General features: G+C 37.4%; 1 protein-coding gene across 1 annotated transcript in view; it reads right to left on the bottom strand.

Moving 5' to 3' along the window:
* Window positions 1-481: 481 nt before the first annotated feature.
* GAP43 (growth associated protein 43) overlaps window positions 482-25,021 on the bottom strand; it is a 95,448-nt gene continuing 70,908 nt past the window's right edge. Inside the window, exon 3 of the mRNA XM_006905481.1 lies at window positions 482-1,164. Within this exon, the coding sequence (XP_006905543.1) occupies window positions 1,076-1,164 (89 nt within the window). The 3' untranslated portion in view covers window positions 482-1,075. The remainder of the gene's footprint in view (window positions 1,165-25,021) is intronic.

The following is a 25,021-nucleotide window of genomic DNA, read 5'->3' as shown; positions in this document are numbered from 1 at the left end:
GTGAGGTCACTAGGGTAGGCCCTGATCAAATGTGACTGGTGTCCTTACAAAAAAGGGGAATTTAGACCTAGAAATATTCATAGGCATAGAAGAGACATAGAGAGATGGCCATTTATATGTGGAAGAGAGAAGCCTGATATAGACCCTACCCTCACAGCCCTCAGAAGGAGCCAACACTGCTAACATTTTGATTTCAGATTTCATGCCTCCAGAAGTGAGAAAAAATATGTTTCTATTATTTAAGCCACCCAGTCTTGGTACCTTGTTACAGAAGCCTAGCAAACCAGTACATACAGCCCTCAACAATCCCATCCAAAACTGGAGCCATTGGTCCTGACTAGAGCCTTAGGCTTCATCCATATTTTCTTTATCAGGGTTGTTAGTGTCAGACTGTGAGGCCTGAGGGAAAATAAAACATAAGACCCCAATGTATCAAACCAACTAATGATAAGGTGGAACAGAAACACAGAGCCACTGGAGTTTGATTACTCTCATGATTTATTAATATTCAGATTGAAAAAGGAGCCTTAGAGCCGCAAGTTACGCTAATTGGCACATTTGCTTTATTTATTTATTTTCAAAACAAACTGGGTTTTTTATTTTTTTTTCCTTTTTGTTCATTCCATCACATTGAAAAGGAGAAAAAGAAAAACGGTTTTGAATTCATTCGATATTTTGGACTCCTCAGATGAACGGAACATTGCACACACACTTGGAACAGAGAGAGAGAGGAAAGTGGACTCCCACAGGGCCACACGCACCAGATCAAAAAACTTGGATACAGTGCAAGAATTTCCCAAAATGATTGGATCATCATTACCAAAAACTCGCCATAACAACACCAAGAAACAAAAAATGTTTAAGCCACACTGTTTGACTTGGGATCTTTCCTGCTTTTTTTTTTTTAAACTGTTTGCCACACAGAGAGAAAGAGGGCTAGTGGGTGGGAGAGGACGGACTCACAGACGTGAGCAGGACAGGAGGGGAAACTTCAGAGTGGAGCTGAGAAGAGGGTGGGGAGAGACAGGGCCCAGGAGAGGGGAGGGCGGGGACGTGGAAAGCCAATTCTTAGAGTTCAGGCATGTTCTTGGTCCGCCTCGCGTTCTTCTCCTTTACCCTCATCCTGCCGGGCACTTTCCTTAGGTTTGGTTTCATCTACAGCTTCTGAGGAAGAAAACAAGACAGGGGGTGGGGATGAGAGTCAGTATTTTGTCTTATCTGTTCACATATTACTTCTTTTCATACCATTTTGTAAGAGCTTTAAGATAAAAAGAGATTATTGCTATCTTAGTAATGCAATTTCCAAGTTCAGAAGAGTTTACCTCCAGAAGGTTGCTTAATAACACATATGGAGAGCTCAGGAACAAAGTTATGATTTGGGGGGCAAGGAATCCACACAGAAATTAATCTCTCAGCCTTACAGTCAAGGTATCATCTTATAGGCTCTTAACATAGTGAATCAACAATAATCTTCTATCTCTTTTCCATCAATGTCAGACTAATTGTGGCAGACACTTTATGTAGATCATTAAACAGCCATTCCAACTTGCCCCCCCCGCCTTTTTTTTTAGTATTAGAAAGGCTGAGAAATGAAAACACTTGAATTTTTAGCTCCCCTTAAAACTAAGGGTGTCCATGTAACACAGTGATGGCCAATAGATAGAGGTAGAATTCCCTGGGGAGGACTCCAGAGAAGGTGTTTGCCTTTTGCTTTCTCCTGTTCCAGATGACTGACACATAAAACAATACCTGGCAGTATAGCGGCTACCCTGTCATCACAAAAACAAAAACTACACACTAAGGATGGTGGAGCAGAAAGATGGAGAAAAAAACCTATACGACTCCTGGATGCCTTTTTCTCAGACTTTTTTTTTTTTTTTTTTTAAGTCTGTGAGACAAATAGCTAACCTCTTTAAACCATTGTAGTAGTTTTTAGTTTCTTATGGTCAAAAACATTTCAAATGAATACACTTATCCATAAGGCAAGTGTGCTCATAACAAGGAAGACTGTGTCCTTTGAAAACATTATTTTTTTTTCCTCAGGAAGCGGGTAACTTTACTAATAACTGCCTGGTTTCCCTATAGACTCCATCAATTGGATTCATGCTACAGGATGTTTATTGATATGTCAACTAGCAGAAAGAGAGTTCATTTGCCCTGAAATTCCCTGTTTCCCGAGTCCCCAAGATCAACCCCAGGTTCAATGATTTGCTAGGAATACTCACAAGACTCAGCGTACAGTCCTATTCATGGCTGTGATTTACTATGATGAAAAGGTACAAAGCAAAATCAGCAAAGGGAGAAGTTTCATTGGGTGAAATTCAGAAGAAAGCAGGCACAAGCTTTCAATAGTCCTCTCCCCATGAAGTTACACAGGATGTGCGTAATTCCTCCAACAATAACCTGTGACCTGTGTGAAATGTCATCTACTAGCAAAGCTCACCGAGCTTACAGATATGGAGTTTTTATTGGGGGATGGTCATGTAGGCACCCTGTACCTTGCATGCAATAAATACAGACTCCCAGAAGAAAAACAGATGTCCAGCATAAACCACTTTGTTGCACAAACAGTTTAGGCACAGTGAACACTCTTAGGGAATAATGAGAATGCTGGCAAAATCCAATTTCCCAGATGCCAGCCAAGGGTAAACTTTACAAGCAAGCCTTTCTAACAATTGAAAGACATCGACACTAGAGAAATGGAGTCTTGTTAGGAGACCATTAGGAGAGACCATTAGGAGATTCCATTAAAATGTATGTCTCTTTCAAGTCAGTCAGCTATATATATTCAGATAAAACTGAACATTTATATCCAAGTAAGATCACTGCTGCTAAATATATTTTTGGAATTCCTTCTTTGGAACAACTATCTAATAATATTTTAAATCTCCTTAGTAGCAGAAAGTGTTTATCTCCTTGAAAATAGATTTTTAGAATCAAATGAGGCTGTTCTGGTAAATAAGGAAGCAGCTATGATGGATAATTTTATCTTACAATGACTCATTTTTGACCAAAGTTTTTAAGTCTGATTTCCTGTGGGTGTTTGTAACTGTAAGTTATTTCCAAAATGTAGTTATTTTAGTGAGAATACCTACTACTACTCATAAAGATTTTTTAAGTCCATACTCTTCCAAGGTAACCATTATTAACTCTTTAGCAACCAGCATACCAATCATATTTTCCAACAAAAAAGTTTGGATGAAACTGACTCATTTCTGATCATTGTAATACACTATCGACTAGCAGTGTTCTTCATGAATTATAGAACTTTGGTACACTAATAAATCATTTAATTTTCTGCCAGAAGAAAGCTTCCAGATTTATTTCATTAAGGGCCTTCTACAGCAATTTGAAATCCTCTCAGGAAGTTTACTTAGTTCCACAGCCCTGCCCAAATCTTTGGATTCTACAGGTACGCCCGGGGTGGCTTACTATCCTTATCAGCTCCAAGAAACAACATTTTTAGTGCCCTCTTCAAACTGCAAAATAATAGAATATTGATTTAAATCATTTAGAAGCATACAGAAGGATTAGCTGTAGGAACAAGATAAGACTTCAAAACTCTCCTTTTAAAATAAAAACTTGGGAGCTATTACATATGGTTTGAGAGAGATTAGGATACTCAAAAGAAAAGGTGGAAGTAGGCCAACAAGGTGAGAAGAATTATATATTTGTAGAATAAAGAGAATAAATTTCCAAAGGAGAAAATAAAAGAACAAAGATTCAGGTAATTCTGAGAAGCAGTCATACTTTCTGTCCCCCATTGGATTTCACCCTAATCAGGTGAAATCCTTGCAAATACCCCCACTTTCTCTTGTCATCCTTTGCCTGGGCCTCGGAGAAAAGGGGAAACTTGGCACTCATCTGTTTATTGTGACAGGAAGTCATTGTTATTCCCTATTTAAAAGAGCTTCAGTATCTACATATTCTCTACTCATATGCTTCAGAGTACTTGAAATATAATTATTTATTCATTTATTTGTTCAATAAGTTGTTATCGATCACCTGCAATGTGCCGGCATTCTTCTAGGTATTGAAAAGAAATAGTGAAAAAACAAAACTAGCAAATATTTTTGCTCTTGGTTAAGCTTTTCATAATATACTTTCACAATGACATCTATAATCATAGAATGTCAGCAGTGAGAGGGACCTTTAATATCATCCAGTCACTAAGCCGTAACTTTTCAAGGGTAACAAAAATATCTATTTTGCTCAACTTTGAACAATTACCTACCTCCCCACCCAACCAAGTCCAGCACGGAACCTAGGGAAAGCCCTCAATTATTTTTTGTTGAGTGAAAGAATGAATGGACATCCTCATTTCACAGATGAGGAAACTGAAGTCCAGGTACATAAAGAGATCTTCCCTAAATCATAAGATTTGCTCATCACCACTCCAAGACTAAAACCTAGGTCTTCTACTTATCCAGGTCGTCCCATTACATCAAATGGCCAAACTTGACCAGAGGAGATCCAGGTCAAATGGACCTCCAAACAGTTTCCAAATGTTTAGCATTGGAAACTAGAGTTCATAGACTTTTACTGACCTGTAAAAATTCTGTGATTAAAAACAAATTGTTGCTCTAAAATGTAATGAAATAAAAATCATAAAATTAAAACTGATAAAGTTCAATTAGATGACTACAAAAGAGAACATGTCAATCTGTTAGCTGGGACCCAAGTCAGCTGAACACATACAATTATATATACATTACATTTTACATGAGATGAGTATAATTATTTCTTTGATATTATTGAATATTAAACAAAGGGTGTCATCTTTGTGTTTGATGAAGGGATAACTAGTTAGTAAAAATAAAAATAATTATACGCTACCCAGAAATTATGGAGAGGAAAGAATATGAAAAGAAGAAACAATGTAAAGTAACAATCTCGTACAACCACAAAAGTGAGGTAAGCTAAGAACAAATAATATTTTTTAAAAAATAAGCCAACATGCAAATGAAAGAAACAATAATCAGATGTGGACCACATACCTGCTCTAGTTAGCTCCACTTTGATAGGAGACTGCACATGAGTTTGGGAAAGGTTGTAATCTCAGACTTATTGTGAACAGAATCTGCATTATATATTAATGGATCCATCTCATTAATATCAGTGAGAACTGAATACTGCTAACTTGTTCCTTCTCCCACTGATGCTAACTTTAGACAAGTCAGTGTGGTTAATAAATCATTATTGGTTGACCATATAGCTGTATATCTACATTTTCTTACCTATTCTATTCAGCAGCCTTGCTGCCTGAAAAGATACATGAATTATGACTTTCCTGGCCCCTTGTATAAAGCATTTAGCTACAGGTAACATATGTGATCCCCTACTATATACTCAGAACAGTTCTAAGTGTGCTGGCATCATCTCATTTAATCTTCACAGGTAACTTAATCATCCCATTTTATAGCTGGGAAGCTGAGGCACGGTAAGATGAAATAACTTACCTAAGACTACACTGTTTGTGAATGGCAGCAGTGAATTCCAACCTAAGACAATGCTACCTAGGCTCTACTTTAGATCGCTCTCCCTGCCCTTAATTTTGCTCAAAAACAGCTGGAGTGAAGCTAGAGCAAGAAATCCACAGATATGTAAACCTGGGGCCACAATGTCTAAAAATTAGTCTTTGTAAAAACAGCTCAGAATGGAGGGAAGAACCCTGATTAGTCTTGAATAATATGAAATCTTGTCTTGGTGTTTTCTGGTGCTAATTACATAATTAGTAATTATGTTAAAGATGAGTTTATGTAATCTGTATTATGTGCAAAAACTTTGATTATCATGGTGTCAAAGATAGATGAATGGTTGAGGCCAGCTGGTCACTCTAAATATCATGATCCAATTAGGGTAAATAATCACATTCCCATCTAGAGGCTCAATTTCCCTCTGACATAGTTATTGCTTAAGAAGAGGCTATAGAAGCTAAAGATTGAATGAGATTTTCAGTACCACATGACATAGAACAAGTGAGTAGAAGTAAATGGGCCTGGAACTGGAAAATGAAGAAAGCCTGGAGTTGCTGATGTGACAGCTGAAATCTAGCATGTTAAAGAGTAGAAATGCTTTCTCTTTTGTTTATATTAAACATGAAAACCTAAAGTTAATGAAGTTTAATTAAACATTCATCTAATAATAATAATACTATTATTTTGGTTAAGATATCACAAGAAAAAAGTAAGATTAAATTAATCACAGGATCTCTGTCTCTCTCTTTCTATCTAATCTCAGGTGACTGATGAACTTATCCTCACTAAGAGTTATTAATATTCTATCTAGTGATAGCTTCTCCCCATATCAGTCTTCACCAGGGTAAATCAACCCTCGAATGCAATTTTATTATGAAATGGAAAATGTCAAAAACAAACAAACAAAAAAACACCTGATGATGTATTTTAGTGGTCTGACCTAAAAGGGAGAAAAAGGTTGTTATTTTTTTTTAAATAAAATTGGGCAATTTTTATAACAATTATTTATGTTAAACAATATTTAAATTCTTAAAAATAATTTCTTGTCTACTTAAACAAATGATGTTAGAATCTGGTAAAGAGTTATAACCTTCTACAGCCTAGGTATTTTAGCCTTGACGAAAATGTTACTTTTTCCAGATCTAACAAAAGACCTCTTGGAAATCGCAGTCGTCTCTAACAGTCTTCATGAATTTGATAATTTTTGTGTTAAAAGTGAAAATGAACATCATAGACAGTAAAGTCATGTATTTTTAATGTTCTAGAGTTGAAGAATGCTTCAAAATTGAAGAAAAAAGGTGTTAATTCATTTATTTGTTCATTCAGTAAAAGGTCCTGGGCTTTACTATGTGCCATGCACTACTCTACACACTGCAGATATAGCAGTGGTAATACAGCAATGAAAACGCCAAGCAAAAATCTCTACCTTCTTGGAATCTATATGCTATTAATTACTGTCGTGTGCATTGTTTGTTGAAGAAGTAGCCAAAAAAAAAAAAAAAGTAGTAGCTAGACAAAAAGAATGCAGCCCAAAGGGGCATAGTATCTACTGGGCCGCATCCCCTGGATTTGCAAAGTTGGATATCTTTAACAGATCTCACAAATTTTGAAATAAGAAAAATCCTAGTAGTTTTCAAATTCTGGATCCACAACCGCCATTCCTAAAAAAGAACAAGACCGCATTAAGACAGCAATAGAAGGAAGTCGTTTCTGTATTGATTTAAAACAGTGTGGTGGTAGCCTTAAAAGAGTAAGGGGACCCATGGATGCTTTCACAGTGGTCCTTGAAAAATGTATGCAAAAACTGGCTCTCTGATCTTTGTTGAAATAGATTCTGGAAGCGGTTCTTGCCTTTATGCATTTCATTCATTTCCTCGAAAGGGTGAGAATAGCACGTCTGCACATTCTGTTTGTGAGCAAATACCAGGAGCATATGCAGCAGCGGCTGCTTGCGTGCTCAGCCAGGCAGTCAGGCTGCAGTGCTGCTGGAGGGATGGCGATGTTCCCAGCTGCCATCGCCTACACTGAGTTCTAATGGCCCTGTTTACTGGCTCTGGTCCAGGCCCCTCCACAGCCCTACATTACTGAAATTAGGTTGAGTGGATTTCCGAGTAAAACATTACCTCTTGGGACCTGCCCAGCTCTCCCCAGCCTTGTCAACATTGATTAAATAGAAGCTGCTATCATCCTGGGGCCATGCCCACAATTACTCTACCAGTCACCACTAGACTGGGGTGTTTGCTCTCTTTCTTTTTTTATTTTCATCTTTCTTGAATATTAAGCATCATCATCATCTCAAAGGCTCAAAGGAAAGTAATTTAAAAAAAGAAATTCTGTAGCTAACTCACATATGTCCCTCGTTACTTTTATGGTCTTCCTCTTGAGCTGTGTACCAGATGTCAATCTGGAGCCTGATCATGGCTTTTAGTGGTCACTGGTATCCACATTTTACTCTTTTCATGATCATATTTTACATTTTTAGTTCCTTTCAAAGTACTGAGCTAATGTACACCACTTAGATGTCAACGGAATGGTGCAAATATCACCTACGCCCCTTCCTTGCTTTCTGAACCTCTAAAAGAGAGAATGACTCTATTGCTTATAACACTGTTCACTTGAGGATTTCAAAACACAACAAGCAAGAATTTAACCAAGAAGAAAATTCAGAGGCAGCATGGCAGGTTTCCAGTGATATCCCAGACATACCACTTCTCCTCTTATAAGTTTCATCCTAGGATCAAGCTGATTTATATCCTAGCCTTGACTGTGCTTCTAATTAGTCATATGACATCAGAGAAGTTATTTTCCTTTCTTTGCCTCAGTTTCCTCATCTACAAAAAAATATAGATAATAACGCCTGCCCCACTTCATTGCATGTTGTTTGGAGACTGAAAGAATGTATTTGTATTTTATAAAATTTAAAGTGCAAAATGTATTATGTTGAGATTTTAATTCAAGCTGTGGAATTTAGGTAAAAACAACAACAACAACAACAACAACAAAACACCCACCAAGTTTAACATTTTTATCCCAGGAAGAAAAAGGCAATTTCCCAAAGGAGAAAAAATCTTTTCCAGATAAATGATTAAGAAAATCTCTTCTATAGAATGTTCCTGTAAAGTCTCTGACTCTGATCAGAAAATAAGAATACAAGTGATTTATTGATTAAATACAGCTGCTCAGTTATAAAAGTTTGAAAATAATCTAGGATTTCTAACTTATGAAATGAAAGTTAGTGGGTTTTTTTTTTTCTGAAAGGATAAAAAACCAGAGGTTTTAAAAAATTAAAACAAAAGTCAGAGAAGGTACGATTTGACTGGACTTGAACACGTTTTAAACATTCTCTATTCAAATATCTATCAAACCATCAAAAATTAGTATTCTACCTTCTCCCCCCATTGGAAACATGCAGAAAGGTAAAAAAAAAAAAAAAAAAATTAATTTACGTGGTTTGCATAATTGCCTTAAATCTTTTTGGGAACAAGATGTGATAAATGTATAAAATTAAAATTAAATTAATTTCTTACCATTAGCACAATAAATAAGTCAACTTTTAAAGGTTAAAAATTAAAATGAATATTTAGGGGTATTTTCACTCTAGCATAATAGTCAAGTAGACTCGCCTGTTTATTCCTCCCCCTAGCTAAATTACATGCTGAGCTGGAAGTTGAACGTGTAGATCTATCGAGGCATTGCATTATATTGGTTTGTAGGAGGAACAGAAGAATGGGGAGTCACTATAAACAGTGATGGCTCCTCTGACACAGACATTTTGAGAAGGGTCGTGTCAGGGATAGAGCAATAATGTGATATTGAATGTTGCTATTAGTGATGATCAGAAACAGTTCAGCATAAAAATTATTTGTTTTGCTCTTTTCTGATGAATATTATATACCTACAATATATTACATATTCTGTAGAATATTAACTATATAATATATATACATATTTTTTCTTAAGTTAAAAATGCCATCTGAAAGGAGTTCAACTTTGCATCTCTCCTTTTCACCTCATAGTATCCCAGGTGAATCCTAGCCAGGAGAAAATCTTACTTGTATCTCCATGGCTTTTACAAACTCAACTGTCTATAGGTCACGCAGATAATAACATTAATGTGAAAATTTGGCCATAGGTAAAAATCAGTGATAGGGTCTATAGGGAACTGGAAAGTTCAGGCATTGCCTAAAGCCATTCAAAAATTTTTAAAACACTCTCATTGGAAACATAAAAGGTGGTGGTGTGGTAGGGGGAGGGAGTTGGGGGAGGGTGGTATCTAAAGTAAGACTTTTAAACTGTACCAGGAAGATATAACGTGAACTCTGACTTCAAAATGGAAGAGATTCCCTTTAATTGGAATAAAACATAGTCATCTTTGTCTTCAAGAACTAATTTTAAATCAAGAGTCCTGAATGACAGTGCTGCCTTTTCCATTTTGCTAACTTTAAATTATTCACGTTTCAAGATTTTTTAGTGAATGAAGTAAAAATAAATAATGACTATTTTAGATTTTATAAATGGCCTACTAAAGCAAAATAGATAACAAAAAATCAATTCTCAATATTATTTCTCCCTCAGTTGCCATTCAAATGTTCTCAAGATCTCTGTATCCCTACCTATGCCTTCCAGATGTCCTACATTCCTTGTCACAGGTACTGTTGGTGACCCTCTCAGAATCCTTTCACCAGGCTCATATACCCATCTCCCAGCTGCCGGAGGTGTTGGCTGCCAATGTCCACACCTGCCCCTCAGGCAGGGAATGTGTGAACCACCTCAACCTGAAGTACCAAAGAGGTCATGCTCCCTTTGCATCCCAATACTCCAGAGCCCTCCCTTTGGGGCAAAACAATCTCTGTGGTGCAATTTGTGCTTCAGAGCTCACTGTGGGATCAGGCTGAGACCACACATTTCTTAAATCAACTTCTTACATGTCTTCTTCCCCTGGCCTCTCCTCTTTCCTCACTCACTTACTGATTTCTCCCAATAAGATATCTGCACAAAATCCCTTTCTCAGGCTTTGATTCTAGAAAAGGGGACCAAAGTTATTCTTTTAACCAAAAGTTAAGGACTGGACTTAGGAGGCAGGCCAGTCAATGATGCTGCTCAGTTTACCTAGCAAGTACTTAATCACCCCTCATGACCCAGCTCCAATGTCACTTCCACACCTTTAAACCTATCCTAATCAGAATCAAGCACTTCTTTTTATTTATATGGAAATTATATCCCTTGAATTATGCATTTGTTGCTGGTATCCTTTTTAGTCTTCTTGACTAGAAACTAACTTCTCAAAGGAAAAAAAAATTATTTGCTGGAGTTTAAACTCTACAGAGGCAGAGATTTTTAAAATTTGTTCACTGATAAATCTCAAATGCCTAGAAAAGTGCCTGACAAACATATATATGTATCAATGTATCTATATTACCTCAACTCTCAGTAGCACGCTTATCACTAGACAGGCATTTAATAATTATAGAAGCAAAGAAAGTGATTTAAAAGGGGAAAATCCCAGGAATGCTTTGTGACATATAGATAAAACCTCAGTTACCTCAAGAAGAAAAAGTGTGGACCCGTAATGTTACCATGACCAAATAGCAGAGGTTTGCCTGAATCTCAAAATATTGGATTATAGAAAGGAACCCTAATATTATTCTGGTTTATAGCCATGGAAAACATAATTTTATCATTTTTTTTGTTGTTAATTTTATGTCTTCTAATTTTATAACAAATTATTAGGATATAAAAACCCCAAATGTAAAAAGTGGACAGCTACTATAAGCATAACTACTTCTAGATGGCACAGAGTAGTGGTTAAGAGAGCTACATCTAGAGCCAGACTATTTGCATTTAAATTCAATCTCTGACACCATGATTTTGAATAAGTTACTTAACCTCTTATTGCCTCATTTTCCCTATCTATAATTGATGATAATATTGGTATCCACCTCATGGGGTTGTTATGAGATTTAAATGTGTTAATTATTTAAAGTGCTTAATGAATGGTGTATTTCAGTAAGTGCTCAGTAAGTGCTGGCTGTTATTACTAAGTGACTGGAAGAGAACTAGCATTGGTTTAATGTTTACTGTGTGCCAACCATTGTGCTAAGGGGTCTCATGTATAGGTAGGTATTCAATATGCATTTTCTTGCTTTCCCATTTCTTCATTAGTAAAGTGAGAATAATATCTACCACATAGATTTGTGATGAGCATTAAATGAAAGAATAAAACCTAACAGTGCCACTACCTTGCTCACCTCTGTGCCTAATGAGAGTTATCTTCTTCCTGTCTCCACTAATTCATGCTTATCCAATCTTAGCCAAAGCCAAGAAGAAACTTTCTTCAAATATCCTGAGAAAGGGAAAGAAAAGCCTTTGACTTATGAATTTTTTGCTCGTAGAATGAAAAAAAAAAATCATTCTTTGAAAAAAGGCTTAAAGTTAAAGGCCAAGGTCCAGAGATGATTGCAAGGGTGAAGATGACCATTGACCAAATTTGAGAGGCATGATTCTGTGATGCAAGAAGCAAGGCTGCTAAACAGTATTGTCTCAAAAGGTAAGCACTTCTCTGCTATTGCCTCTACTTAAGAACAGAACAACCTTCTCTATTTCATACCCCCAAATAGCAGCCAGTTGATTTCAAAAGTAAATAACCTTATTCTTGGCCCTAGCTCCATTTGATTCCCTAAATTTTGTAGCAAAAATCTACCACACTGAATGAGCAAGAACTACATCACCTCCTTCCTCTAGATGTGTAGCAAATCTTGTGTACAGTACGCAAGTTATAGAGGGAATGACAAATCTCCAAGCTTCAGCTATCACATCCAATTTTAAGAAAAATTCCCTTATTCAATAGTAATTATCAAATCAAAAACTTGTAAGAGACCAAAAACTTCTTGTTCCTTAACCTTAAGGAAAATGATTAAATACAGTGAAATTTTTCAACTTCATTGTTGAGAAAGATCTTTTCATTTCTAAGAAGCCTTCAGTCATCTGTGGACAGGACATATGTTGGAGGAGAAATCCGTGGTGCTGTGTAGAAAGAAGGCTGCTCTGCTGGGGTTATTCTTTCTACCCATACACAACACTCTCTCATCTCTGGGTCTTCTGAAGCAAGGAAGTCCAGCAGACTTTGAAGAACAAAGAGAGTAAAGATGGAGTAGGAAGGAAACATTCTCTTAAAAGAATTCCAGGCATAGGAATACCATACTTTTTGGGAATCTTGTTAAAATGTGATTGAAGTTAGCGATTTAAATTTCTCTCCTAAGAATTGTCTTTAATTTCTCCAGCTGCATTTTGGAGGAAGTTAATAATTTTTAAAAAATCAGACCTCAGATATTTTATGTTAATTATTTAGGTCCATATTTAGGAGATGAGGAAAAATCAAACAGGCTAATCATGTTTGTTTGTCATTTTCCATTGCACATACTCAGCTTTTCTTCCTTGCAGTTTTTCACATTTATTGTAAAAGGCTGCTTAGACATTGTAGTAGCCATTTCAAGTTTGTTTTTCCTTAGGTGTTTCTACTATACTTATTGTTTTCGATATTGTTTTTAATTATGTCACCCTAGATCTCATCTAGTAATCAGTTACAAAAGTGTATTAATTTGTGTCTGTCAGATCTTCGGAAAGTTAGTGAACAGTCTTCTAGGTTGTATTGGTTTCCATTTAAAAATTCAACTGATAATTTGTAATGTTTTAACATTCTTTGAGTTAATGTGCCTTATTAGAAAATCTATATTTTCAACATTTGTCTTTAAAAGTAAAAGCAGATCTAGGTTTGTCAAATCTCACAATCTGATATTTGATTAAATGATTTGATTATCTGACCTCAGGATTAAATATAGAAACCAAAACTAGCCATAATTCTAACTCTGTAAGAGTCATTCTAATAGCAATGCCTAAATTTTTTTCCTATGTATGAATATCTATTGCTTGGGTAACATTTAAATTTTAAAATAAAAGCACTACATTTATGAGTCATATTCAGCTCATTCCTTGCCATAACTTGCCATGATGTGTTTGGGTAGTACTTTCAATTAGCCAGACAATTATTTATCTTTGTTGTTTAATTTTTCCTTATGGCTACATCTAAACAGCACAAAGAAAACTAAAGAGTTGGCAGTTATCTTGCTAATTTATCAATGCAAATGAGTAAACCACATAATTCAGGACAAAAATACAAAGTCCGTATATACTGTCATAGAGTCGGCTTGTAATTGTTTGTAAAATTATGGAATAGTGGCAGCTGAAAGAGATCTTAGAGATCATATGATCTCAGCTCCTCATTCCCTCTGACAAAGGGTGAAGATGGAGAGTTTCTGTGACTTGCCCAAAGTCACACAGCTACTTAGAATTCAGTGAATCTTCTCTTAATACCACAATACCTCTTGCAACCTTTGAGGATGAATAAATTCTACTGCTGATTTTAATTTGCCTTTCTCTCTAATAGTCCTAAGTGTACCGTATAAATCTACTCTCTCTTCCTTCCCTTTAATTCTTATTGCCATCCCTCTGTCCCTCCCCTTTTCTCTTTCTCTCTCACCTTCTTTCCTCACTCCCTTCCTTCCTCTCTCCATTTCTTTTCCCTTTTGTGAAATACAAGGTGAGTTCAATATAATTTTGGCTTAATGGCTACCAGATACTCTAGAGGCTTACAGGACCAGGACTAAGGATTATTGTCATATCAAACTTCAACACTATGTACAGATTGTGAGAGGTGAAGTAGATATTCTATGTAGAAAATAAAGGAAATGAGAACCTCTAAAACTGTAACAGGCTGAATAGTTATCATTGATTATGATAGGTTTCATAAACTAAATGACTAAAGAGGTACTAGATAATGAAATTCCAGAAGTAGCTAAAATTACTACAAATGCTATCATATCTAGGAATCCATAAGAAATCACAACTATATCTGAAGAAGAAATAAAAGTGCGTGTTATTTCCCCCATCTACCACCTCCACTTCCCCATGAAAGCAGTGTTAAAAAACCAACTGAGAAGGTTTAACTCAATGTTGAAATTAATTTAAAAATATTACTGTAACAAGAAAGCCCTATAAAAGGTGTTTGTGTTGTATACTTGCATGTAGGTAAATAAACACAATCCCCATCTCTTACTGTGACAATTTATTTTGCACTCATTGTGAGTTTCAGCTTCCTGGGGCCTGTCAAATTATGGCACTGCCTTTAAGTGTAAAATTGCTTTAAGAATCAATAGCACTCACTGGAACACAACCAGAAGTATATCGAAAAAGTAATATTTGTATTTGTACTGATTTTTCTCTTTTTAGTCAAAGATCTCAAAGCTCTTTACTTATATTTAGTGGCAAAGAATGTAATAGCCTTGGCTATTTGGGGACATGATGATACAATAAGCAGTTAAAGAATAAAGACTCCTGGTGAGTCTGTAGCTTATCTGGGATCGATCTCTAGAATCAAATATGTCTGCCCATCCTATAATACTGCCATTTAAAAAATCATCCCATAGAAGTCTTCCTCTCTTTTCTCTGCTTAGTGTTTTTTCTCTAATAAAATTATTTTCCAGCTTATGTCTAGAATCATACCTCCTGCTGTCTTTCTTCTTTCAAAACTTATTTATTTGAAAGTAACCAGACTACATATGAAAACCTTATTGTAGACAGGGCCTTAGGAGATCCTCTAGCAATGTCTCACAGAAATCCTCTATAGGGATCCCCAACCCCTAGGCAGAAAACAGGTATCAGTTGTGGCCTGTTAGGAACTGGGCCGCACAGCAGTAGGTGAGCAGCCAGAGAGCAAGCAAAGCTTCATCTATATTTGCAGCCACTCCCCAGAGCTAGCATCACTGCCTCAGCTCTACCTCAGATCATCAGGCATTAGAGTCTCGTAGGATCACCAGTGCCTGGTGTCAAAAAGGTTGGGAATCACTGCCCTAGAACACTCCTAACTGATGGACAGCCTCTGCTTCAACAGGTATGCCATCTTTAACTGTGAATCATTCCTGATATTTAGCTAAAATCTACCTCCCTTAAGCTTTTATGGAGTTCTTTCTTCTGGAATTCTCAATATATTTTCTTTTCTACAAGACAGTCCAAAAATGCAAACTTCTTCAAGAAGTTTACTAACCTGTCTTTTTCCTCTTCAATCTACAAACTTCATAAAAGAATAAAATGCAATTATGCCATCTTTTCTTCATCATACCTTTTTATTTCTCTATGAGCTGACTTTACCATTTTTCTAAGAGTACTCTCCTCAAATTCACCAAAGAAAACATATTCCAAATTGTAACGCCTTTTCTCATTTACCACTGTTCTTGATTTTTTTTTGACTATTTCTTATTTTGACAGTGTTGACCTTCACTTGAGCTCTATGCTCCAGAAAGCAGTGACAATTAGAAAATTCCTCCAACCTTTGGTTTCTGAAGTCTCCCCTTTTTTTGGTGTTCCAGGAAATGGCTTACTGCAAAACACCCTTCTCTTTATGATCTGCTATCCACTCATTCTCATGACTCCCAGAAGACTCATGGAGGACTCCCTTGTTTACCTGTAACAAGGCCAAACATGGATCTTTCCTCCTGAACTTGCTGACAAAGTCAGACACAGACCTTCCAACTTCCTATTCTGTCTCATGAATGACTGAGATTAGAATTGTTTGTCCCTTTGAAACTAGTTAGAGGCAGAGATAAACAAATCCTGTTCAGCTAACTGACTAGACTTGTGATTGCAAAACAACTCCTGTGTAAATCACTCCACCTGTAACTTGTCTACTCCTCCCTATAAAAGTCTAAGGGAAAACCACCTCACTAAGAAGCTATGATTTGGGAAGCTATGATTTCCATACTACAATAGCCTGAACAAAACCATTTCCTTAATTGTTGGTGCATTTTTGCTTTTGACATCTTAAAACATTTTTTTTTTTTCTTAACTGTAGTGAAGACTGTATTCTGGAATTGTTTCTGCTGTTTTCTACCTTTTCTTTTCTTTTGCCATTCTAGGTCTAGTTTTTAGTACCGGTTCCTGATATGACAATCTTTCAAGATTTAATTCTACATTCTCTTTGTAGACTCTGCATCAGAAAACTCATTCTCTCTAATGACTTCAACTCTGACCCCATAACTAGGTGACCACCAAATTTATATTATCACTGTGATATTGTTAATCCCTACACATCACTGTAAACATATTACTGTCTTTATCACAAAACTTTAATGATTCTTGGCCTTATATACATCAAATTCCAATTTCCATTGCCAAATACTTCTCTACAACTTTAACTCTATTCCTGGCTCTAATCTTACATCTCAGTTTATATTGGACATCACATTATCACTACAAATATAATCAAATTGGCCTTATTCTTTTCTCACTGCTCTAAGTTTAAAATTCTCCCTCTCCATATACATCTATTTATATCTGTTGATTCTTCTTTCTCAACAACACATCTCTTTAACTGAGGCCATGAAATGGAAAGAAAAAATAAAAATAAAAACTGCATTGATATACTTGATGAAAATGTGCCAGACTCAAAGGGAATAAAGACTAACCATACTACTACTACTTGGGCATGGAACCAGTAGTAAGCAATGGAAGGAAGTGAAAGTGGGTAAGGGTAACACAATATCTGAAGTATATGGTTAAGGAAAATAGTCAAATGGGAGGTCAACATCCGGGGAAGTCAACAAGCATTGGAAGCTACTAGAACACGGACACTAAAAAAGGCCAACATGGACAGACCATGAACATGTGGGGAAGTCTGTCAGCCAACAACAAGGCCCCCCAATCATGGATTCAAGAACAAGATTCCTACCTCTAAGAGGATGATAAGAACGAGGCAGGGTGTCAGTCTCAGAGAAAGCAGAGTACAAATGAGTGAATGAGACAGGGACTTAGGTAAAGCAGACCAAGCAGAAGTCTTGTCAGTGGAACTGTTTTAAGTAAGAGGCCAATTACTGGGGTTTAGACACAAGTCAACTTGATTCTGAGCCAATTGTGTGTTGGGACCTTTAAATTTTCCCAGCCTAGGAATGAGAACGACATCGATTCCAGAACCAGGCGTAGAACTCAATCTGAAAGAGAGATGGTAATTGACCCCTTTGGTGAGGCCTGCAGGGATGGAGGACACTACACCAGGCTGGCATTTCAGGAGCGGCAGAGACACTGATCTGAACTAATGCAGTCATCTCTTTGAAACTAGTTAGAGGCAGAGATAGATAAATCCTGTTTGGCGAACTGACTAGACTTCTGATTGCAAAACAACTCCAGTTGTAAATCACCCCACCTGTAACTTGTCTACTTTTCCCTAAGGGAAAACCACCTCACCTAGATGCCATGATTTTGAAAATTGGGGTCCATATTGCAGACTACATCTTTCTGCTTTCAAAGTAGCCTTCCTGAAAACTTCTTTTTTCTTCTGTCATTTACAGTGGTAGCTAAAGTAGTTATTTAAAGCCAACAGATGATAATGTAAAAACGGAGAGAAGGTGGTTGCTGCCCCAACAAATTCTTTGATACCAAGGGGACATGACTTTCCTTGTTATTTAAATGAAAGTATACTAAATAATTTTTTGTCATAGTCTTCCTATAATTTTGCTTGGACATGTTTGCATGTCTTTGCCATCACTGCCAACTCAGATATAGAATTCCCAGTGGGTAGTACAGAGGCTTTCAAACTCATCCAGGGCCCAGGCCATCTTGTCTAACTGTTGAGACCAAAACCTAGAATATACTATAGATAGGAAAAATAAACTAGGAGTTAATTTTGCTTTCTAAGTTAGATTTTTATGAGATCTTGGAAGGAGAATTGGTGAACAAAGGGAGATGTAGTAATAAATTTGGGGATAACGATAGTATTAAAATGTTCAGAAGATGTACGGGGGAGGAATAAGAAAGATTTTTTACTAAAGTTAATTTGAGCTTAAATTATAATATAGAAAGAAATTCTATGGCATTCCAACACCTTCTAGCCAAAGACTACCAGGAACACACTCATAGTTGAACAAAGCGGGGTTTATTGATATGTTGCAGCCAGGGAGAACATATACCATGAACAAAGAGGCATCACAGAGAGGGGATCAGAAAGGACTTACCTGGGCTCATGCTCAGGGATTTGGATTCAAGGAAGCAGAGCTTTGCTATGGATTGGATGCTGTCATGAAACAGGGGTCATTCTATGATTGGGCATCTTAATAAATATTATCTAGAAGGAAACATCATCATTAATATGAGTCAGGCTAGGGAAATACTTGGTCATTTTATGGTTTAGACAATGTCCGTACCTACTCTGTGTTCAGACATGATTATGGTGGCTTGTTTTGTCCTATTGGTGTTCTATGAACTTGTTTATGTGAACAGGAGAACTAAGACCTATCTGTGAGCTCTAGGCCAGATCCTGGCTGTTGGAGGCTGCTTCTCTCTTTCTCAGGAAAATTGGGGAAATTAAACAACTCTTTCATATCTGAGGTGTCACTGTTAAGGCCTGTCCTTGTATTTGCCTGTGCTCTACTCTGAAATTTTCCATCTAGTAATACTTATGGACATGTGATTCCCTTGAGCATCATAAAAGAGAAATCACATTGATTGCCCAGAGACAGTAAAAAGATTTTCCTCAACTCAGTGCCGTCAGCTGAAGCCCTATCCTGAAATGCTTTTATTGGCTCTTAAAGATGCTTATGGCTCCCAATGGACTAGTGGCACTGTTTCCTAATTTTAAATATTTTAATTAAATCAAATCCTTCATGAAGAAGAAAGAGTGAGCCAGATTGGGGTCTGTCACCTCAGTTGTTTTCTCACTTCACTGATATGACAAGACAGCAAGTTTGGGTTTTCTCCCCTCTCTCTTCCCCTCCTCCCTTTAATGGGCTGTCAAAAGGTAATTCCATCTTGTGTTGTCATTAATGCCTGCTGTAAATAAAGAGGAAATGATAGGAAAGAGGAGGAGGGAAGAGATGGGTGTGTGTGTGATAGAAGCTAGGTTTGCAGCTCAATTGCAAGGCATCTCTCAGAGTGTCTAGACACCAGCTGCCTGGTAACCATGGGAACCCACTAACTTTGGCTGATGGGCTGAGGAGTAATGACTCTCAGGAGATATGGGTGGGGCATGGTGGTGGGGCAGAGAAAGGAAGGATGGGGAGATGGCACAGAGAGTAATAGAGTAATAATGGAGAGAGCAAGAGAAAACAAAACTCTCTTTGTGAAAGGGTTGCATTAACCTTGTTACCATTTTTCTCATGCGCATTAGACATGTGGTGACAAGGTACAAATCTGCCATCCCCGGCAGGTGTCAGAAACCAGGTTGCTAAAGATGAATAGCTGAGCTGGAATGATTATATTCCCATCAACCTCCTGCCAGTGCCCAAGTATTTCCTCAGTAAACCAAAGCTTTCTACAGTAAACAGACACAATCAACAATTGTCTGGTCTCAGGAGTAGGAAATTCCAGTCCCCAAGAACGACTGCCACTTTTACAAGCATTCAGCAAAGAAGATTAATCACAGCTCTTTATACCTGCCGAGTCCTCCCTTCCTGCTGTGCCCATTTTCCCTAGTCGTATGCAAGGGTCGGGCTGGTGGGTATTGGCAGAAAAGGAGGATTGTGGCAGAAACATTGAGGGAATGAGTTAGAAATGAAGAGTTACCAGTTCAGGGCCAAATCATCAATCTTACAAACATGTTTTGTTTTCTTATTCATATACAGATTTCTATAATGAGAGGTTTCCAATCCACAGATTTTGAAGCCTTACCACTGCTTTCTGTCACCCTGTTTCCTTCCAGTCGCACATTCCTTTTGATTGGGATTTTTAGGTAGTAATGGCACCATAACCACCACCCCTCTCGTCACCTAATTTTGTAACCATTTTCACCCCCTACCCACATCTCTTCACCCCATTTTTTTGACTAACACACCCCCAAGGACCTCCAGGCTCTTCGGTAATGCGGAGCAGGCTTTTCTCATGCAAGTTCGTCTATAGCTATAGAGACGAGATTTATTGTCTGTCTCACAGTGTTTTACTTTTACTCGGGCAACCTTATCCACCACAGTTAGAATGTAATAGAAGACCTGGTGGTTTTATTGGAGTCATCTGGTTCACAAAACTGTTTATGTATATATACAAACATACATTCTGTGGATTTTTACGCAATGGTTCCACTGAAGAAATGCTCCTACGTGAAAAAAATGTCTCAATCATACTGAACTATAATTAACACGTAGGCAAATTCAATATACTTAAAAAAAAAGGGCTAGTATAGGTAAATGCTTATTTAACTATAATTTATGATAACCAGAACATTTTAATCCACCAGAGACTTTTCATTAGTCATTAAAGCTTGCATGACTCTGATCTGATGATTTAACATGACAGAAAGGCAGCTTGCTCCTAAGCAAAGATTTGGTTTTGCCATCTATTTCCAGTCAGGGCAGAATTCCCAGTGGTTTTGAATTGCTAAAACGGTTCTCTGCTTTTGAAGATGTCTCTTTTGCATGGGGAGATGAAACTGATTTTTTCTCTATGAACTGTGTTCCCTATAGGGAGTAACTGTGAAGCAATGAGACTAGGACAAGGATCTGGTCCTGTGGTGCCACTGACACAGTCCATTTATAGTCACAGTCAAGCTGCCAACATCTTCCAGTCATTAGGAGGGATAGCATTGCCTATGAGTCACCAAAGAATTTGCAGGGGCAAAGGAAGATGAGGGAACATCTGCCCAAGTGTCAGAGGGGAATTTTCTTTAGCGGCCATAAGGGGTAAAGCAATCAAATGTCAGAGTGATGTGGGGTCACCTTTGCCACTTATGCATTGACCATGAGGGTTGACTCAGCTACTGTGACTAAGTAGTTATCTTCTTCCTCACTTGTTAAATGAACCACATCAATCGAGCATTCACTACCTTTTCTAGTTGTTGTGTATACAGTAGTGTACCAAACAATAATAAAACAAAAAAAATACCTTGTCTTCATGAAACTTATATTGTAAATAAAGAAGTAAAATGTATAGCATATTAGGTGGTGATAAGAGCCACGAAAGACATAATATTGGGAAGAAGAATAGAGAGTTCTGCAAGGAGGGTGGAGTGACAATATCAAACAGAGAGGAAGACTCTTTGAGAGGTGACATGTGAACAGAGAACCGAAGAACGTGAGTGAAGTCTAATGAGCACCTAGAAGAAAAAGATTTCTAGGCAGAGGGAACAGTAAGTGCAAATGCCCTAGATGTGAGCACACGTTGTCGGTGCTGTAGCAAGAACATCAGTATTGCTAGAACAAAGTGAGAAAAGGACAGATGATATCTAGTGGGAAGGATGTAAATCATGGAAGAAATTGAGGCCCTTTTAAGGACTTAGCTTTTAACAAAGTCAGAAGGGTACTAGAGAAAGTGAGATGTACTCAGATTCTAGATATATTTTGAAGGTGAAGCCAACAAGGTTTGCTGACAGATTTAATGTTGTTAAAGAAAAAAAGAGTCAGAAATAATTCCAAGATAAGATACATGGCCTGAGCCTCAGGAAAAAATAGACTTGCCATTTCCTGAGATAAAGGAAGGCTTTAGAAGGAGCAGATCAGGGAGAAAAGACAGGAGTTTGGTTTCCAAAATGGTTAGTTTGAGGTGTCTATTGGATATACAAGTTGAAGTGTAATCAGTTGTTTGAAATGGGCTATAGATGGAACATTGGGATTTATCAGGATGTAGACTATTTCAAGCCATCAACTGGGAGAGAGCACCAAAGGAGTAAATATAAATGGAGAAGAGGAGGTTCAGGATAGAGTCATGGGAGTATTCCAACATTTAGAAACCAGGAGATGAAGACGGAAGGCAAAGGAAATTAAAAGGGAAACGCCACTGTGTTTAGGAGAAAAATTAGCATATTACTTATTCAAAATATTCAAATATTTCAAAGAGTAGAAAGTTGATCAGCTATCGAGGGCTATTGGTAGGTCAAAGAAGATGAGGCCTTAAAATTGACCATTGGACTTTAGCAATGTGGAGGTCATTTGTGACTCTGGCAAAAGTTATCTCAGTGGAGGGTGAGCGTGAAGGTATGACTGACGTGGCTTTGAGAGAGAATAGAAACAAATAAGTTGGAGACAGTGAATACAGAATACTGATCCAGGAGATAAGCTGATTGAGTTTGAACCTGGAACCCACCACTTTCCAAATGGGACACCTTGGGCAAGTTATGTGACCTTCCTGTACTTTGAGTTCTCCACTTATAAAATGGGGGCATAGTACCTATCTCATAGGGTTCTTGTAAAGTAAAATAAATATAGAATGCTTAAATGATATGCTTAGTAAGTATTAACTAAAATCGTCCTTATTGTCACTTCTCTTAACCCTTAAAAAGATAGAGTCTTTGTGAACAATTTCTATTATCAGCTCTGGAGACCAAAATAATGAAAACTTGTTTGAGCAACAACTATGACAAAAATGTTGCCAGCCTTGACCTACTCTCGTATGACAGACTTGGATTGAAATAACTCAAGGGAGTGTCGTGTTTCATTTTCCACATAATGTAAGGTTCTGGTTTAAGAAAAACACAGTCTAGCGATCCAAAGTATTTAATGAATTTGAAGTTTTATAAGCATTAGTAATCTCTAAGTCTGAATGACTCCAAAAGATTTTTTTTCTGATCACATTAAGCTCTAGTGGTAGTTCACACAAAGTACTTTGAAACATAGAAAATTCAAAATGTTAAGGCACTGATATTTCTATGCTATGAAAACAGTTCATCTGGCATTCTGTCAAACAGACATCTTTATCAACTAACACTTCTGCGTTACAATAAAAATTGACATTTGTGTAATGTCCTTGAAGCATTTTATGACTGTGATTACTATACTTCTAATGTTGTGTATATTTTATTATATCCCAAACCTTTCCTAATTGGAAATTCAATAACAACATAAGGGCAATTATTAATCAAAACACTTGATTAAAACATTAACCAGAATGTTTCACTCTCCAATCACATTGAAGAACACAGAATTTACTGTAAATATGTTGTCCTTTTTTTATTTTGAGGAACCCAAGTTAAATCATAAGAGGACAATAAAAGTAATTATGCAAAGGGACCAGGAATGAGACCCTGATGTAGCCACACTCACTAGCCATGTGGCTTAATATAAGTTGTTTAAGTCCTCTTGGTTCCATTTCCTCTGTAAAATCTGTAAAAAAGGGACAACAATACCCCTTATCATAGTGTCATTGTGAGATTTAAACGAGAAATTCCATGTAGAGAATTTAGCAGAGAGCCTGGCACAAGACAAGTAGATGTTATCCATATTGTTATCATCATCAGTATTATTGTTGCTATTGCACTTATTTTATGGTGAGGACTTTTAATAAGAGAAGACCAGACCAAAGACTAAGTAATTCAACGCTATCAAATATGTATCAGGTTGGCTTCCAATGTTAATTAGGGCTTAAGTTAATATTGGAAGTTTAGAGTCACCATTGTCTTTGTGAGGCAATCTCCATTAATTACGGGAGCTCAATAAACATACACCAGCTTGTGATATACTCACATAAATTTATTCTAGATGAATGGCTTTTGGAGTGGGACTGAAAAAAAAACAATCTGGGCCACCTGCAACAGCAGCCACAGCCACTCAAGGCTTCAAGAGACGCTCACACAGTCTCCTGAACGACCACACCCTCCAGAAGTGACAGGGGGACAAATGGCTGCTGCCTCACCACACATTTCCCTTTCCATCTCCTCCACCCTCCCACCAGCCCAGCAGGCACGTGCCAGCAGTGAGCTGCCTGCCTCACTGGAATCCTCAGCTCCATTAATAAGCCCTGCAAGGCTGATAATTGGGGATTTGTGGAGCCTGCAGTCTTTCAATAAGCCAGGTTGTTATGGAAACCAGAGGCAGACCTCCATGTCCATACTATTGATCCTGGGAAAAATAAAATAAAAGTGGAGTGTTGGAAAGGATCATTTCAATCCATCCTCTCTGCCCTCCATGATTTTATTTTAGAAGTTCACCTCCAATTTGTACACACGAGAATTCATAACTATTCTCTTTTGGGTTCCCCTCAGCACTCTCCTGAACAACTGAATATTTTTTCACCTCTAGCAAAAAATCAGCTGAGCAGGGTACTACAGGAACACCAGAGTAGACTCTCTAAATCTAATTTAACACCATGGTATTAATTCTGATTATGTGAGCCAAGCAAGAATTTAGCAATGAATATCAATGTGCTTTCCCTGTCATTAAAAAGAAAAATGAATAGGATAAAAAAAATGGCCTCAGAGTCTCTCACTGTCCTCTCAAGAAGTATTACTCTATAGCAAGGTGGCCACTGCCCATGACGAGTCATGGTATCATGTTCAATAAAAGGAGTGTCTGGCCTTCAAGCTGTCAGAGTAAAAGGGGACAGTTTTCTTGGACTAGTTTTAAAAATTAACTGACAACCTCCTTACAGTAAAAATCCGATTACTCCATCTAGTTAATAAGTTCTGGCATGATGCCAGAGCCTAACTGACTGGGAGGCCTGTAAATAGCACTAAATGAGTCCAGCCTGGAGGCTGCCATGGGCCCAGAATCATCGACTCCGGCCCTTACTTTGCAAAGACC

Source organism: Pteropus alecto, unplaced genomic scaffold, assembly GCF_000325575.1.
Source record: "Pteropus alecto unplaced genomic scaffold, ASM32557v1 scaffold270, whole genome shotgun sequence".
NCBI classification, from domain to species: Eukaryota; Metazoa; Chordata; class Mammalia; order Chiroptera; family Pteropodidae; genus Pteropus; species Pteropus alecto.
This window is presented reverse-complemented; position numbering and strand designations above follow the sequence as displayed.